We start from the raw sequence: 19,171 nt of genomic DNA on the forward strand, positions 1-19,171 counted from the left end.
TTCCATTGGTTTGGGAATTACACTTTTTTCTATTGGTTTCCAAACCAATGAAAAAAAGTAGCTAGATTTCTCACTAGCAACTGACCTAATGCAGACGTAACTCTTGACTTGACAGCTGTCGGGTCACCAGTGTATGCAACAGTAGAGCGTGACGCCATCCCGCAGCCTGTCAGGCTCAGCCTCCATTTCGTGCAGTGCTGCACTGTTAAGGCTGCTGATGCGGGGCACTGGCAAACGTTGCCCTTCGGCTCTGCGGTTTTTCCCAAGTGAATTTAGAAAGTGAATTCAATATTCACTTGCATTAAGAATATTTAACAGATTTGAACATCTTTCCATCGTGTGCGGTCAGTTGTGCATTTTAGAAAGCTCCATTGGTGCATTTTGTCAGAATAAACCCACAAGGCTGCGCTTAAACATGTTTGAACAACTGTGTTGCAAAAAAGAAAATAGCAAAACATAAATACATGTCAACCTTTTTATTCCAGAAGTACTATGATAAAATATCAATACATAATTCAGTATACGGCTCGATCCGGAAAAGTAATGAATTAGCTGCGGCTCTATGCACCAGGACAGGCAACCTTAAGCCACCTGGAGTCACACCTAGTACATTCCTCATGTTTTCAGACATACTGGTGCGTTCGTAGAAGGGTGATTTTTTAAAGTGAAATTCACAGATGTTTGCCGCTCTGATTATCAATCACCCATCATGCACCTGCCCAAATATGTAAATTAGGCGATGACGTCATTTGGCTACTTCTAGCTACTTTTTGGACAGCCAATAGCTACTTTTCTTACTGAGGAGTTGGCAACACTGCGCATCACCACTATATGAGGCCTCTGCTCCCACAATGCGAGGCCTGAGCGACGTAATTATAGTGCTTTCAATCCATATAATTGGATTGAAAGCACTGTTATTACGGTGGTGGTGCCACGTTCATTTTGCTTACCATAGCACTGAAAATTATTCATTGAATGCTATAGTAAGCAAAATAATAGTGCTTTCAATCCAATGACATGGATTGAAAGCGCTATTATTGCGGCGGCGCTGCCTTCATTTTGCTTACTATAGCATTGAATGAATTATTTTCAATGCTATAGTAAGCAAACTGAAGGTTACAACAACCGAGTTTACCTTTTTGGCAGGTGGGCGGGGCGTGTGGGCGGAGCCGTGTGCAAATGAGCGGAGTCTTGTGTGGCTGTGGGCGGGGCATAAATCTCAGGAATCTTGATTTTCAAATGTAGGCAGGTATGGCTCTGGCGCGATTTAAACAAATAAATAAAACATTAAAATAAATTATTAAGCCTTTAACATAGACAAGTGAGTTAAATACTCAGGCCAGACATCTGTGTTCACCCTCGCAGGCACAGGTTCAATTTACGAAAGGCAGACTCAGCCCCTCATCCTACTAAACTTGTTAGCTCACATTACCACCTATGATCACCTGTGAGACGTCCCAGAGACAATCAGATGACTTGGAATGCAGGCAGGAGGCCTTAACTATTGTCCCACATTCTGGCCTCTCTTTGCCTCGCTCCTCAATCCTCCCCTGCCGCTATTCTGTCTGGTTTCTCCCGCTTTGCCCCAGCCCCTGCCTCACTGCTGGTGCGGAGGCCGGGAAAGCTGCTATGGAAGACGTACATATCCGAGTACACATTTCCATGGCGGCCATTTTAGGATTTTTTTTATTTCTAATTTGCGGCTGTTTTTTGTGTTCAAAGAGAAATCTGAGCAGATTTATCACCTGGGCTCTATCTATGCCCGGGTGCTAGATGTATTGCCCACACCTTTGGGTTCCAACGTATGTGTAGGGGCCTCAGCGTTTGTTAATAACCCTGCTTGGCTTGGCCGGTTTACTTTTGGCTTCTGGGCCTTGTAAAGGAGAAAACGGTTTGCATGTGTGGGCAATACGACTATATATAGCGCTTAAATACAGCAGGAGAGACCATTTCAAATGGTATTATTGTAGTGCATGGACACCTGCAACAGCTGCGTGAAATGAGTAGCTCATTTTATTAAAGTCAAATGCTGATATCAGTACTGAACAGTATTGCAAAATATCCCTAAACAACGGTAATGACTGATTGAATGTGGTTTGTGACGTCACGTCGCCTGCAGCCAGAGCACAGTGTGAAAGGAAGCTGTGTAATTATAATTCCATTTGCCAGTAATACACTTAAAGTTGTGACTGGCTTTTCAGATCCCTTCCTTCTAAGCCTTCTCTTTGTTATTACTTGATACTCAGACATGTATAGTTTAGTTAGTGCACATAACCAGGAATTTCATCTGCATGTGACCACGGATTCTAACATACAATGTCGACTTTCAAAGGGTCTTATATTAATCTGCTTAAAATATTATTGTTTGCATGTTTTTAAAGCTCCATAGCTGTGTGTTTTTCCAACAGTGTAGAAAGGCATTTTGCATATCAGCAAATGAAAGGGATCTTGTATCGGAGCAAGCATGGGCTCAAATATGGATAGGGTGATGCAAAATAAAACATGTTAAGGAGGTCGAAGTGAGTGGGAACTAAAGAGTACAGTGTAACCCGGAGCACCTTTGCTGGAACAATCTAGCTTCACATCCTGTGGAGTTATCGGACAGGTACTGGCTTGCTTCCCTATATTTGAATTGCCTGCTTGGGGCACCGAGCTGCTGCCGTGCAGCCCTGCACGGCAGTGATCAGTCTGTGGGCCTCATTACATGGATGGCGGTGGACCAAGGTGCTACTATCACCTTGGTCCATGCCGGTAAAATACCAGCACCGCCTTGGTGGAAAGGGGAATTACCGCCCTATTCCAAGGTTGGTGGGCCGGTAATTCCCCCTTCCGCCATTGCCCTTCCCCATTCCCATTTTTGCCCCATAGGGCTCTATGGGAATGGGGAAGGCGCTAATCACGGTACCGCAAATTGCGGTACCGTAATTAGCTCCCTGGTCCCTTTGCGGGTTGGTTTTTAACGCCTGCAAAAAGCAGGCGTTAAATTCCCCAACCCGCAAAGGGACCTCGTAGTAAGGCGTTAAGGGTTTACCGGTACCGGTAAAATACCGGTACCTGTAAACCCTTACCGCCTACCGTGTAATGAGGCCCTGTGTCTTCTCCAATTACGCACGATTAACGTGGAATTACTGCAGGTATGGCTGTGTGTGTAGGGAATGGGTGGGAGGTTAGCGGTGGCTGTAGAGCTGGACATGTCCATTAATAGGTGCAAATGGTGGGGGATTGAAAAGGGGAGGGTGTTTAGGCTGCATGCTGTGGAGCACAATGACTGTAAGTAAAGGTGGTCGTTTTTGTCACTCTTTCATTCAGTGTTGATAGTACAGTTGTAAAACACAGTGTTGGGGTGGAAAAGATGTCAGGACTCAGCAATGGCGTTTGTGTTGGTGGCAGCGAGGGTGGGTATGGGCTCAGACTGGTATGTGGCAAAGGGGAACATAGTTTTGCTACGTTTTTATTTTTACACTTTGAACCCTGAATAAAATTCTTCCTGGGGTAAATTAAAAAGGTATTGCAAGACACCTTTGAGTTCCATGACCTTATAAAGAAACTTTGGGCCTCATTACGACCCAGGCGTTAAGGGTTAACGCCGTCGTTAACCCTTAACGCCTATTCTGATTTTAACGGCTGCTTTTAGCAGCCGTTAAAATCCATGGCGCTAACCTGCCATGATGCTAATTACGCCACCGTAATTTACGGTGGCGTAATTAGCGCCTTCCCCACTCCCATTATGCCCTATGGGGAAAAAAATGGGAATGGGGAAGGGAAAATGGGAAATGGGGATTTACCGCCCCACTCACCTTGGAATGGGGCAGTAAATCCGCCATCCACCATGGTGTAAACGTAGTTTACACCATGGTGGTAAAGTTGGCGCAATTAGCGCCTGGGTTGTAATGACCCCCTTTGTCTTTGACCTCCTTCAATGTCGTCATATAACTCCTCTGTGATCTCAATGGGCCTCATTACGGGTCGGGCGGTCCGGAATTAACAGTGGCGGTAAACCCGCCGCCACTGTTAATTCTGAACCGCCCGATCCCGAGTCCTGCAGGTGGGAGGTGATCTTCCCACCAGATCTGACCTGGCGGGTTTAACACCGCCCGCCTGCAGACGGACGTGGAAACACCAGCACCATCACAAGATGGTGCCGGTGTTTCCACTTCCCCATGGGAATGGGGATTAACACCATTCCGCCTCCGTGACTCCCGGGACACCGGGGCTGTAATGCCTTGGTAATTCCGGGAATCACGGAGGCGGAATGGTAATACGAGTCCAGCGGTAACCAGGCGGTTTTACCGCCGCGGTTATCGCCGGACTCGTAATGAGGCCCAATATCCTTAAAACGTACCATGTGGGTATTTTAAACGGTATATTGTTATTGCGATTCTCGACGAATGAGAAAATGTAGCAAGTTCCCTGTACGTGATCAGTTTATAGGGTGCAGAGTGGGACCGCTTCCTTATCCACCACTTCAGCTCCTCCTAAATTCTGGTAAACCAGTGGATAGCCCTTGGAAATGCCCTAGCTTGCATCACGGGGTACCCTTTCACAATTGTTGCACTCACATGCATTAGAAACCAATGAGATCCTTGGCCTGCCTCCAGACCAGACACCTCTGACACGTCTCTCTCTTCCCTCCCGCAGGCCGACCTTCCGCTACTTCACCTGGTACACCTGCCTCCTGGGCGTGGTGGGCTGCCTCATCATGATGTTCCTCATCAACCCCATCTACGCATCGGCCACTATCGCCTTCATGTTGGTCCTGCTGCTGGTGCTGCACTACGTGGCCCCCAGCACTAGCTGGGGCTTCATCACCCAGGCGCTCATCTTCCACCAGGTAACTTGTGCTCCGCTGCCTCCAGCGACTACCAGAAGAGGCTGCGTTCACTCTCTTGACGTCTACGTCAACTATTGGAATTGGTTTTTTGGACCGCAGCCAAGAAACATGTGCTTGGTTGGAGATCCTTTTAATATTATTATTATTTTATACTTTGATCGTTCACCAGTGTTGTGGTCTCAAAGTACGTAAACCTTTTTCGAGTTAAGGAGTATTCAGTCCCTCCCAGGGAGCGCAGGCCCCTAGTCTGAGGAAGGCAGTGACCAGAAAAGAGTGTGATATAAGAATGAGATAGTAGAGTGTGTTGTGTGACTGGAATGGTATGTAATTTGTGACGAATCCTGAGATGTCGTCACTTCTCCGCAAGGGGGAGAGCCTTCCCATGATGACAGGGAGGTGAGGCCACTACCCGGTAAGCCCCCTGGGGTGGTACTCAGCGGGAGGATCTCATGGGAAGAAACCTCCCCTATGGGGACAAGGGAGACCATCTTAGGAGCATGCGGTATATGTGATGACTCAGATGAATACGTCATTACCAACTTCTGCCCTGGCCCGATCCATTACCGCAAAGGTGAGAAACGTTAAAAACTGAGAGAGCCTTACCACCCCATGAAACTAGGGGTGCTGAACTATATGACTTAAACTGAGCTCCATGAAAAATGTGCTTAACTAAAGTGAATATCCATGAACACTTCCATAAAGGATTAGTTAGGTTGTGCGACACAAGTAAGGGCTAAAAGCAGTTTGTAGAATGCAAGACTAGTGTGCAGTATAAATAGTGCAACACAGTATAAAAGGACAGGAGGTTCCTGTGTACCCAGAGAGGGACTCACTACACAGATAGGACAGTTGGATTATAGGTAGATAAGATGATGAATACACGGGCGGGGGCATCCTATGGCAGACATAAAAGAAAAATAAACATGATTATAGGTCACCAATAGGGAAGACAGAAGTGGAGCCATTTTCCTAACGCGGAGGCCGCAGCAGGTCTCCGAATTAGCAAGGCCTGAGAACCCAAGATGCTGAGCTGAGTTTACAAAACACATGTATTCTAGAAGCTCATGCAGAGTCCAGACAGAAGCTCACAGCCAGAGCCAAGGTCAGGAACAAGGTAGGGTGTAATAGATGAACGGAATGCAGGCACAAGATAACAGTTCCCAGAACGAGAAGTAGTAGACTCCGAAGTTAACTAATTTTAATAAGACCACAAACAACCATTGATGTGCAGGTGCATAAGATCAGTAAGCCACAATACTTTCTAGAAGAGTAACTGACTAGTGTGAGGCAAGCATGGCATCAAGAGAGATGGCACAGACAAGAGGTATATTTAAATAAAGCTGTATTGATAATCAGGGTGGTGTAACCCCTAACTAACCCTGCGCAATGTTGGGATTTCCCTGTCTAAAGAAATCTAAGGAAAGTCTGTGTCTATAAATCAAAAACAAATGTCTGTCTGTGTAAAAAAAAACTATGTTTTTTATCACAACTACAACAAAATTAATGGGGTAATATTCTCAACCAAATATAAGTGTTTGAAAGTAAATGATTGCAATGTTCCAAAGTAAATGTTCAATGATTGACAATTTAAGTTCCTCTAAAGTTCTCAGTCTCAAGACCCAATGCAGTTCCAATGTAGTCTTGAGGCAGTAAGGACTGATCAAGTTCTGAGGTTACCTTCCCCAGATTCACAAATGTCACAATTCACATTACTTGCTGGTCTCGGGTCTGCCTTCCCCAAGTCCCAAAGGTAACATAATTCACACAACCCTCTGATCTTGGGATTACGTTTCAGTTTTTGTTTCTTCTGCTTACCAGTTCACAAAAGGTCATAGGATCTACTTAACTCTTCCTTTGATTAACTTCACCAATGATTCACTTCTTTGCTGCTTTCCAACCTTTAGTGGTTTTTGCTCTAGGCGGTGTTGTCAGACTGCACAGCCCACCCATCACAGGTCACACAACCATAAGTTTCCCAAAGCTGATGCTTTTTAATAGTTAACACTTTGCAGTCTTGTTCAAGTAGCAACTTTCTTGTCACTTAATATTTCCAACATTGCAGCATTCACTAGGGTTCCCTCTTGAACATTTTGTCCTGTCATTCTATATTCAAGGTTTACCTTTCCCTGGTGTGAGTTCAAAAAAATGTCTTTCAAACAATTCAGTAATCATTAGATGCAGGTTCTACTTTTACGTGCTTAGTAGCTCCTTTCATGAAGTTCGATATTCAATATTTGCAAGGTTCACTTATACAGGCTCAGCAGCCCCTTTCATCAAGTTCAGTATTCAGTATTCCTAAAGTTCATTTATATGAGTTCAGAAGCCACTCAGAGCGCCCTGGAGTTCCCACTTTCATTGAGAGCCTTACCGGTTTGCTGCTGCTCTGCTCAGTGACTTCCCACTCCCCTTGGGTAGTATAGAGTCTTCCTCAGGGAAAAGGGGGAAATACTGCGTCTCATCTGATGGGGTCGCTACCCCCACCCGGTAGTTATACCCTCCACTGTGATCCTCGTTCATATAGCCGCACCTAGGGTCAGGATCAGGTAGCGGCTGCCGTGCCCTGGCCACACAGAGAAATCAGTGATGACTCTGCAGTATTCATCACATACTGTAATGTGACATGATTGCTAACTTATTTTTGGTATATAATCTGCTTGCAATCATTTAAAATGTTGAACGCTATGAGAACAAAATGCTTGGATGCTGTCCAAGCTAGGTTTCATTGTTTGAAAAAAGCTGGGTTTTGACGTGCACCTGAGTCCTCCATCATTGAGTATTATTCTGACAAATTGTGTGTTCTTGGATGCACCTTTACAGTGCCCACCCTCCACCCATGCCCTTTACACCCCTACAGTCCTTAGACCCCACTTCTAGCACAGAGAGAGTGTAGGCCCATTTGCTTCTGTAACATCTGTGAGGTTAACCTAACCGAAAGCACTGGGACGAAGATCATTGAGAGCCCAGAGGGTTTGCCTGACCCAGGTACTGGAACAAGGTGGCCAATAGGAGGAATAAGGACTGACAGGACAGCCAATACTGCAGGTATGGACATTGCACCTTGGTGTATCCAGCCGACGATGAACCTGGGAGTTTAAAATCATGTCCAGAGAAGAACCAGTCAGAGGGGCGGACAGAGGCAAGCAGCCATGAAAGTCCCGAGGAGGCTGAGTGGGAAGCAACCTCTTTGCCAGTCCTGAAGCACCATGTGGTGGCAAGGCTGTGAGAAGCAGACTGCAGGCCTGATCAGCCACCAAGCCAAGGGAGAAGGAACTCTGGTGCAGCTGCAAGTACGCCCAATCCCACAAAGAATGGCAGAAGCTACCCGATCCCAACGGCAGGTATCCGGGGCAGGTGGCAAAGTGGTCCTGGATCAGGGGAGAATTTACTGAGCCCAAAGGCCTAACAAAAACCACTGACCATCAGAGAGTAAGTCGGGAACCCACTTCGAGGAGTGAGGCATCTTCCTCGTATCAGTACTTGGTGAGAGAGTAAGCCAAGGAATCTGAACCGAAGAGCGAGAGAAACAAGGGTCTGAGACCCAAACGAGGAAGTGAGGCATCTCCCTCCGGGTCATACTTGGCAAGAGAGTGAACCAAGTGGACTCAAGCGAACAAAGGGAGAACCCATGGTCAGGTGCAGGGAGTCATTCCCACTGGTGATCCTGAACTGTCCTAACAAGGGTAAAGATACCAGGAGAAGGGAGTCATTCTCCTGGTAACCAAGACCAGGGGAATGGAGACATTCCCCCTGGTGTTGTGAACTGTGAGAAAAGACCAGGGGAATTAAATCTTTCCCCTTGGTTGTGTGGAACTGCCAAGATACTATGGGAAGGAGGCATTCTCCTAATAACCAAAGTTGTTCGAACTCCAAAGCCAAGATCAAAGAGGAGGGAGTCATTCTCTTGGTAACCAAGACCAGGGGAAGGGAGTCATTCCCCCTGGTTGTGTTGAACTGTTAGACAATATGCAGAGCCTCTGCCAAGGAGAACTGTTTTGAACGTTTGCGTGTTGACCTGGGGAAGTGAGACATTCCCCCAGGAAGAAGCCAATACTTGGGAACGAAAGTCTACTTTCAGTCCAGAAGAAGAGACATTCTTCTGGACCAAGAAGACCGGCTTTATCTTTAGTTTAGTATTAAGGGAAAGGGACAAAAATAGCTTTTTTTGTCAAAGCATGGTGGACGATGTATTTACATGGACTTCCGACAGAGCCATCAATCTTTTTAGTTGAAGTAGGGAAACCCCTCTTAGAGTTGGGGAAAGTTAGGGTTTCTGTTTATTTTCTTAAAAAATAAATGTTTATAGCTACCACTGTCACCTGTGTGTCATTCTCCTCCTTCTTCACCCGCACAATTTAAAACAGGGAGAAGGTGTGTAAGGGAGTGCCTACGGACTGTCAACCTACAGTGGTTTTGAGTTTAGCAAGTCCAGTGCAGAGTAATCATAAAACCCAAACCATTTGACCTAAAAACAAGCATTGCTGTACTGTGTGTAATAGATTAATCAAACAGTAGACCCTTATGTTCATGAGCCCACCCACCCCTATTCACTGCAGCCAATGCGCCAGGAGCTGATTTCCTGCCCTGAATTAGTAGATAAAGAGTCAAAATAGGTGACGTTTCCAGGCCTGTGTGCTAACTCCCTGAACAAATTCTTTTTCTACGATTCTGTGAGTTTAGCAGCTGCACCGTCCCATGACGACGCTGCATTTGTTATCAGAATGGCTCACCATACCAAAGTGATGGGGCTGTTAGATCATATTATTATTAGGAATCCTGCAGAGTCATCACTGAACCCCATCCTAAGATCTCCTCCCATGTGTCTAGGGGATGGCAGACGCTGCTCGAGCTTAACCCTGGGGGCAGTATGATGAGGTATGATCACATGGGAGGAGATGGCTGTCAGGGAGAAGTGATGACTTCTTTGGGAGAGACGTGGTATTCATCTTCTTGTGAGGATGAGTGTTCTGTAATTCCCAAATACCTGATGGCATGCTGTCATTGCATGAGTCCCTCTCGTGATCAAACCCAAGGAACCTTCTGTGGAAAGTTTTCTAAACAGAATAAGTTGTACACCTTGTGAGTTCCTGAATCAGATGTGACACTTCTAATGGCCATGATTGTGTCTTGGGTGGAAGTCTTAGCCCTGACGTTACGTCAAACATCACTGAAATAACACCTCCTAACTCTGATAACATCCAGTTCAACAATCAGATAGAAATAAATAGACATAAAAAGCAGCTCAAAACCATGATGAACTTCAAGATCCATAATGCATGTGGTACTGGGACAAGGACGAAGGAACACAAGTCAATGAGGATCACAGGTGCAACTGAAGGGAAATGTTGTCTAGTTGTTTGAAGGCAAGGTACATGAGCAGGACATTTAAATCTGAAAATGGACCACGGGTGGAGAGAGGCAGCAAGAGATGGAGCAGGAGCGGGTGTAGAAGAAGGAAAGAGCTGCAGAACCGTCTGGAACAACACCAAAGTGGTTGGCACTGCAGCAGGAGTAAGGTCGCCAGCAGAAGATAACGCAGAAAGAGAAAGTGTGAGGTTTTGCTCAGTGTGCACAGCAGGAAGCAAAGTCGTGGTCAGCGGCGGGGAGAGAAGCCCAGCTGTGTGCTCCAGACACAACGCAAGTTCCCTGGAGGTGCTGGTAGATGCGGAAACCCAGTGGGCTGAGGGGGCTCAAGAGAGAGACCATGCAGGTGCTGGCATGTATGAAAGAACTGTCATTCGGAGTATCGATCCGCTAAGGGGCTGCCGCAGCACAGAAGCAACGCAGAGATGCCAGACAAAGTTAGTGAGTTGACCTATAAGAGAAGGTAACCCTGTGGCACTTCGAGTGGAACATTTAAGAAAAACAGATTATTTTCGATACCCAGCAAGTAGAATAAGAAGGCAAGGAGGGCTCAATTCTCCATTTATGAAAAGTCAACTTGGGGAAACCTGTAACCCACATTGCCAATGGCCAAGAGGATATTCAGAAGAAGTAAGAGTGCAAAAAGGGAACAATCCTCCATTTATGAGATGTCAACTTGGGGGAACCTGTAACCCATATTGACACTAAAGAAACCAACTGTAATAGTAGGTGTTTTTTCTTCCTGGCCGGAGAGTAAACTAGGAAAGGGTCCACTTGTAGTTAGTCCTGGCAGGTGAGTAGACCAGGAAGGAAACAGTTGAATTAAAGAAACATGGTTGAGGTACAAAAGTGTTGTGGAAAGACATTGGTTACTAAATCATTTTGACAAACTGTTGTATCACCAAAGATAGTTGCTGTGCTATCCTGAAAAAAACATTCCATTGGAACAATAACGGAACAATAACTGTGATATGCTAATATTTGCTTTGAATCTTGAGAAAGACACAGGGCCTCATTCCGAGTGTAGCAGTCTAGAAAAAAGGGTGCCTGTGACTTTTCCGGCACCCTTGTTTCCATACCGCCACACTGTGGGTCTGCCTGCAGGGGCCGTTGCGTCCGACAGGGTCAGATCTGCCAGGCGCAAAGGCCCCTGCAGGCAGACCTTTCACCGAAGCACTGGCACTGTTAGCAACAGTGCCACTGCTTCCTTCTCTCAATTCCCATGGAGTCGTATCGGACTCCATGGGAATGGGGAGTTACTGAAGCTGTGGAGGAAAACAATTTTCTTCGTTTATGAACTAGTATTTTGTGAAAGAAACATTTGCCTTACCAGGAAGGATACTGTGGAGGAAAACTATTGCTTTGGTTTTTGAACAAGTGTTTGTGAAAGAGACATTTACTTTACCAAGTGGAAGGATGCAGTGGATGGAAAATACATTTTGCGTTGAAATGAACAGTACTTTTTTTAATCAGAACTTTTCCAAGGATATTCCTGAATTGATCCTGGGGCAGAGAGTCCAGCCCTGGTCACAAGGAGTACTTTCTAAAAACTGTAAGTTTGAACTTTTACACTGTTTTGTTGACCTGAAAACAGCCAAATATTCCTTGTATATTTTTATTGTATTAGTGTGAGAGTCAGAGACAGTTGGACACTAGGTCATCTTTCTTTGTTTTAGTTTGCTAGTTAGGGGTATTCCCATTAGGTTAGGGAAAAATAGGCATTTATCTCACCCCTTTTTATTGGCAACCATTGAGAAAACTATACCTTTGTGTCCGTCTCTCATTTCTGACCCCACACAATATTTACTCAGCGCGAGCTATCTTCGGGAATCAGCGCAGCGCTTTACAATCATAAGGGGAAGAACACAGTGTGGGAAGCAGAGGAAGAAGAGAAAAAGGAGCTAATGACAGGGAAGGGGGAAAGCTGGCAATTTGGCTGCAAGGGATCTACAAGCAATCGTGATCTGAAGTGCACTACAATAAATGTAAATTGACACATGTTCTATTTAATGCATCATATTTAATTGAAATCGTCTTGGCTCTTTATCAGTATAGTGAAAAATGTGTCTGGTGCAGGTAACCCCGGTAAGGCAATGAGGTTTAAATTGTGACCATTTTGAATCTTAATTTATTAAAGGCGCCACGAGTTTCGGGTGTCGGGTATCACTGATGCTGGTTTTTTAAATGGCTGCTTGTGCAATCACGTTTACAGTCACCATACGCCAAATACAGTAACCATCATATTGATAAGTAGTCCTGAGGAAGCAAAAAGGTCTGTGTGAAACATGTGACAGCCCATTTTTCTCTCAATAAAATGGCTCTTACGTATGAAGCAATTGATCGATTCTAAGTCACCCTGTAGTGCTTGTTATATTGCGATGGTCTGGACTCCCTCCCTCTGCTTTTTGGGACTCGCCGGCTCCAGCAGTGCTCTAACTCCATTTGCATTCTGGGTCGAGCATCGTTCACTCACTCCATCATGAAAAGGGAGTTGCAGTGCAGAGGTTTTGGTTTTTCAAAGAAATGTTTACAATATTCCAAATACAAAGACTATCTATTCTTATCCTACACAACACTCTGCATGAGGAGGGGTCTGTTTCCAGAGATCCTCAACCCTGATGCATGTGCAGTACTACGCAGGGCATCAAGGAGATCTGAGTGCGGGTGGCATCTCAGCTTTTATTGTGTTCCATTGGGCACTGGGGGAGAGTGCCCTTTGGAGCACAGTGGTGGTATCCTTCGCCCCTCCCTCTCTGTTCCTGTCTCAGTCTGGAGCAGAAGATGGGGCCGTGAAGGGAGACGGCCTGGCTGATGTTCTGCCTCTGTGTTCTACCACTTGCTGCTATGGAGAGAGCTGGTCCAGAGGCACAGCAGACTCTGGGCAAGCAAAATAAAAAGGAAGGTATAAGAACATGGATTTTTGTGTGTGCATGTTTGTGTGAATGGATGTGTGGATGTAAGAGCGTGTGACTCACTCTGCATGCATGTGTTAATGAGTGAGTTGACTGAGTGACTGGCGGAATGAGGGTGGATAAAGGGTATAGTGAGAGTCTGGCACGCTGGCATTTTACAGAGCAAAGCTGGTATTGTTGGGCACTAGTACCATTAAAATATGTTTCACGGGGCACTGATGGAATATATTGTTGGTCACTTGCAGCATGTAAATGTGTTTTACAGGATAATGCTGGCATACGTTGTTAAGCAGTGTGCGGGACACTGATGGAATATATTGTTGGTCACTTTCAGCATGTAAATGTGTTTGACAGGATAATGCTGGCATACATTGTTAAGCAGTGTGCGGGGCACTGATGGAATATATTGTTGGTCACTTGCAGCATGTAAATGTGTTTTACAGGATAATGATGGCATACCTTGTTAAGCAGTGTGCGGGGCACTGATGGAATATATTGTTGGTCACTTGCAGCATGTAAATGTGTTTTACAGGATAATGCTGGCATACGTTGTTAAGCAGTGTGCGGGGCACTGATGGAATATATTGTTGGTCACTTGCAGCATGTAAATGTGTTTTACAGGATAATGCTGGCATACGTTGTTAAGCAGTGTGCGGGGCACTGATGGAATATATTGTTGGTCACTTGCAACATGTAAATGTGTTGTTAAGCAGTGTGCGGGGCACTGATGGAATATATTGTTGGTCACTTGCAACATGTAAATGTGTTTACAGGATAATGCTGGCATATGTTGTTAAGCAGTGTGAGTGTGAACATATTTTACAGGCAAAATCGTAGCATATATTGGGCAGCGACAGCATGAAAACATTTTTTAAAGTGGAAGTTAACCACATATATTGGGCATGGGCCCCAGGAATATGTTTTCCAAGACAATGCTGGTGTATACTGGTGGGCACTCTCAGTCTGAAATTGAGGCATCCCCGGCATATTGTGTTGAAGGTCACCATGATTGAGCACTGCATGAAAAGGCCTTTTACCCGTCAATGTTGGCATATATTTTTGAAACATGTCTCCTGATTTTTCTTCGGGCACAACCAGCATGAAACTGTCTTGCATAATGTTCCTGTGCCCTCATGGCAGCATGGCATCTATTGGAGGTTCTCATGTGTTCCCCAGATAACGGATTCTAAGTTGTGTTGCTTTTTAAGCCCATTTTGTGTGTATGCGCCACCACTCCCCAGAAACACACTAAAGAGTTCAGGGTCGCTCACTGTTCACACTCGAGCCTGTTTGAGTAAAACACGTACACCGTCTCCCACCGCACACATTCACAGCCCAGCATTGCTCAAACTCGAGGTGGGCGGCCGCCTTTGTCGTTTTGTTACGTTCCAACGCATGCGTACATCTGGGTAGCGAAAAGGGAGCTTCCTGCCCAACAAACTGGCCTTTCCTCACAACTACAATACACTTCTTAGCTGACAAGGAGAAAAGAAAAGGGACCTAAACAATAGGGGTTGGAAATTATAACAAAAACTAAGTAAAAGCTGGTGATGATACCTGATTGGTAAATAGGGCTTTTTGCCTGATTCTTCACTCTTCTAAGCGCCATATTAATATATAGTATTCATAGCGAATTTAATAGCATTCAATTGACCAATCTCGAAGGATGAAATGTTGGCAGACATCAGAGGAAAGTGCTTGACTGGATTAGCTATTTCATCAGTGAAAGGAAATCAGAAAGTCTATTATTAAATTAACATTACAGTTTAAAGGAAACAGAAATGCATGTCAACAATATCGATGTTTAGTTCTTTTGTATATTTCATCAAATGGCTGCAGTGTCGTGTCTGATCACCTAACAAAGCAGATGCTACTTGTTTCATTTTCAAGTTCTCTCTGTCTTTCCATGCCTACCATTTCATACTGCAAAACTCATGGTTCAAAAGCTCTGTCCATACATATAACAGTTATGTAAAGTTATTAGCAAGTTGCCATAATGATATTACCAGGCCATAAAATGGCAAGAGCTGGCAAATGGCATTAGTACCTGGACATACTGTGGTAGTGCTTGACACATACCTATCTAATGCATATACAAGGGACAAAAGTGTTGAGTTTACTATTTATTGGTTTTAAAAAGAATTCAGTGCAAGAAACAACTGCAAGGACACACCCTGCTAATACGCCAAGTGGCTAAACGCACACTTGGCTAAGACATTTTTATTATATAAGGATATGGTTTAAGACTTTTATAACTGCAGTTAAGCAGAAAGCTGTTCAGAACGCACCGGGATAGAATGAACGAGATCCCATGGGATGTTTTTCGGACATGTTGGAGCAGGTAGTCAATGGGACTTGCATGGTCATGAGCAGGCAAAAGGGTTGGTAAATAAACAACCAGCAGCCCCAGGCTGCATGTCCTTCCTAGCCTCTTATCTGTCTTCTATTTACACCTCCCATCACAATAGTTGTGGCTTATAGGCAAGGCTTTCAGCGCCACCTACTAGCCAAAAGTAAATATGGGTCATGCAAGAGGTCCTGATGATGGGCAACGTGGATGTGTATTTAAAAGCAGGGGTCCGTGCACCCAGTCCCTCTGGCACTGCACTCGAGGAGGCCCTATTTAGCTGTTTTGGAATGCACTCTCTTGGCATTTCACTCATATCTCTTTGAGAGTTAGGTTGTACATAGTTGCCCCTTGCATAATATATGGAATGTAGATATGAAACAGTATGCCAGTATTGCACACTTGGCTAGCAGGGTGGGCTGCATTCCATAAAGTAATGGCAGCCCTCCGTCACTCTGGCCTTGCTGAGTACCCTCTCAGAGCCTGCGTTCATTATGAGCTTCGTGTTTCGTGTGCCTGGGTGAGCTTATTCAGATAAACCCAGAATCACCAGAATTTCCATTGATTCAACCAGACTGACATTTCTCACACATTCTTCGATGCTGAGGTGTGGTTGTTCATTGACTTCCACCTCACAGGCATGTGTGGTTGGAAGTCTGTGATCAATCGTGTAGGCCGAGGCAGAGGAAGGAGATGTCGAGGCTGGTTGAGTCAGAGGCAGAACATTGAAATCATTTTGGTACTACTAAAAGGGAGGAAAGCATGCGAGTGACCACTTGGCATGACATAAGCCATTTGTTTTCAGTGACTATTAGGATGGAGAAAATCCCGGTATTGGTTGGAGGGAGAAGCTTTCACTCAGTTGCTATAACACAGGGTTGTCCAACTCGAGGCCTCGGGGGCCGGCCTCCTGACGGGTTTTCAGGATACCCCTCAATATTCATGAGATAAATTTGCATACAATGATTCTAAATGTAAGCAAAGTTTTCCTCATGAATATTAATGAGGGATATCCTGAAAACCCATTAGGAGCCCGGCCCTTGAGGCCTGGAGTTGGACAACCCTGCTGTAACACATGACCCACCTTCTCGTGACTATGGAGGAGAATATCCTGTATGAGTTCGGCTGAGTTCAGGCACAATTTGAGAATACGAGCGACTCTCAAGAGAAGTCTTGAATCTGCCAAATGCCACACATTGTATTTGGCTCAATTTGTGAGTTAAGTGTGGAGAAAGTTAACCCAGGCTGAAAGGCCCAAAATAAGTTTAGGATCCCTCAAAATAGGACCCCAGCCTGAAACCACAGTATTGGCTGGCAATCTAAACTAAATATAAATACAAAAACTGTGGAATGTTTTCTTTGTTTAGTATTTATTGTGCGCGCCAGACCCGAGGGTTTCAGGGCGCAGCAAGGTAGGAAGTCATACAGCTTAGTACACAGGTTACAGGGTCTCAACAGAGACATATGATTAACAATCCAACAATCTAACAATCAACAATATGGTAATAACAGTTATATACAGGATCTGAATTTATATACAAGCATGATCAGGTTTGTGCATTAATTTGTCATCCATCTCTATTAGCCATGTGATCAAGTTTTGCCTAAATCTGGTGAAGGATTGTTCCATTCTCAATGTGGTGGGTAGCTCGTTCCACAGTTGGGTTGCTTTGACTGGGAAGCTGGAGCCTCCAATAGTGGACAGTTTGAATCGGGGTACCTAGAGGTGATTGGTGTTTGCTAGTCTCGTCAGTCTGGTGGATACTGTTCTAGAGAATTTATCTGCTAGATATTGTGGGGCTTTGTTGTTTAGAAATGTGTAGGTGAGGGAAGCAGTCTTAAGTCTGAATTTTCTCATAAGTGGACAGCCATTTATGCTTCCCTCTTGTCTCAGAGATATTTTCTCTCTTAGAGATGTTCAGTGCTGCTCTAAGAGCATTATTTTGCTGTGTCTGTATTTTGTTGATAGTAGATTTGGTCTCTCCAATGTAAAGGGCATTGCAGTAATCTATTTTGGATATGATCAGAGCTCTGGCTAATGTCATGCAACTGTTAAGGGATAGGAATTGTTTGCCCCCTCTAATTAGTTTGCATGTATATGCTGTAGAGGAGTCTAGAGTATTTACCTGTTTGGTAAATGATAGAGTGGAGTCTAAGTAGAGACCTAACCATTTACTTCCATTGCGACTTGAATAAGGTTCTCATCACTAATGAAGGATGAGTAGTTCACGCCCAGTCTGTTAAGAAGGGGTGTAGTACCCAGGATGAGAAGCTCTGTTTTGTCATCATTCAGGCCGAGGCCATGGGTGGCCATCCATGCCTGAATGATGCTATAGATTCTGTTCACCATTGCTAGGTCCTTGCTGTAGTCCCCGTTGAGTGGGAGGAGGATCTGGGTATCGTCTACATAATTAGTGTAGGTGATATCCAGATGGTCCAAGTCATCAAACAGAGGCTTGGTGAAGATGTTATATAGTGTTGGTGAAACACAGGAGCCCTGGGGCACTCCACAAGTGATTGAGATGGTGTCCGCGGCTGCAGATGGTGAGAAGACCCTCATAGTACGGTCACTAAGGAATTATTGTATCCACGCTATTGCCTCACTGGAGAAGTGGGCCACTGAATCCAAGTGACTACATAAGACTTTGTGATCTAGTAGGGCGAATGCTGCCGATAAGTCTAGTAGGAGAAGTAATGCAGGTTTTCCATTGTCTCTTAATTTGTCTATTTGGGTTTTAAATCAATACGTGTGGTTTCGGTGCCATGTAAGGGACAGAAGCCGGTTACGTTCTAGGAAATTCTGGATTTGGATATATGCCATCTTGTCTAGAATCTTCAGCAAAAATGGTACGGTTGCAATTGGTCTATAATTAGTAGGTATAGCCGGGTCTAAGGTTTGCTTTTTAAGGCGTGGGAGTACCCAGGATTCCTTAAGGTTACCAAGAATGGTGCCGGTAGTGAAGGAAGCATTGATCAGCCTAGTGATGAATGGTGCTAGAGCCCTGACGGTGTCCTTGATCAGTTGTGCTGATCACCTTTACAATTAGAAGGTTTGAGTCCAAGAATGACTTTCTCAACCTCTATCGTGGAAACTTTAGAAAAGTGAAATTGGGTAAAGGGTTTAGTTTTAGTAGGGCCCTTCCCTCCAGTTACAAAAACCAAGATATAGCACTATGCTACAATAGGGATCCTAGAACTATAGTACCCCACAGGGGACACACAGCTTAACTCATAGGCTTCCCACGCATCTACACACACAGGGGCCCAGCACGTCCACTGACCCCGGGGAGGTCTTCCTCCCCAAGTTACAAGAATGGATCAAATGCTGTCCTTCACAGAAGACCAAATTAACGATATCATAGAAGGACCCTCGCTTTTCAATTTGGCTGGAGCCCAGCAACACACAGCCTCCTCAGCGTCCGGAGACGAGCTACTCAATCTAAAGAAAAAATGTTTCCGTACGGAGGTACATGGACACTTCCTAAGGGAATATCTTAGAGTGAACCTTGTCCCGATGGGACTGATAGTTAGGAATGAACCAGCACTATTCCTAGAAGATAAGGACTACATGCTAGGCTTTAGCAAAATATCAACAAAATGTAGTAGAGATCTTATGGCCCTCACTATCACCACAGCCAAACGGATCCACGCGAAGATACAACAAGACCTTAAAGAAGAAGAGCAAAAGTTTTTGGCAGACGACAACATTACAAATGCGAG

At 44.9% G+C, this 19,171-nt stretch overlaps 1 protein-coding gene across 1 annotated transcript in view; it reads left to right on the forward strand.

Annotated features, from left to right (window-relative positions):
• Positions 1 to 19,171, forward strand: part of LOC138491168 (solute carrier family 12 member 9-like) — a 1,232,896-nt gene that overhangs the window by 1,156,780 nt on the left and 56,945 nt on the right. Inside the window, exon 10 of the mRNA XM_069617543.1 lies at positions 4,639 to 4,831. Within this exon, the coding sequence (XP_069473644.1) occupies positions 4,639 to 4,831 (193 nt within the window). The remainder of the gene's footprint in view (positions 1 to 4,638; positions 4,832 to 19,171) is intronic.

Source organism: Ambystoma mexicanum, chromosome 10, assembly GCF_040938575.1.
Source record: "Ambystoma mexicanum isolate Mex_15411 chromosome 10, UKY_AmexF1_1, whole genome shotgun sequence".
Lineage (NCBI taxonomy): Eukaryota > Metazoa > Chordata > Amphibia > Caudata > Ambystomatidae > Ambystoma > Ambystoma mexicanum.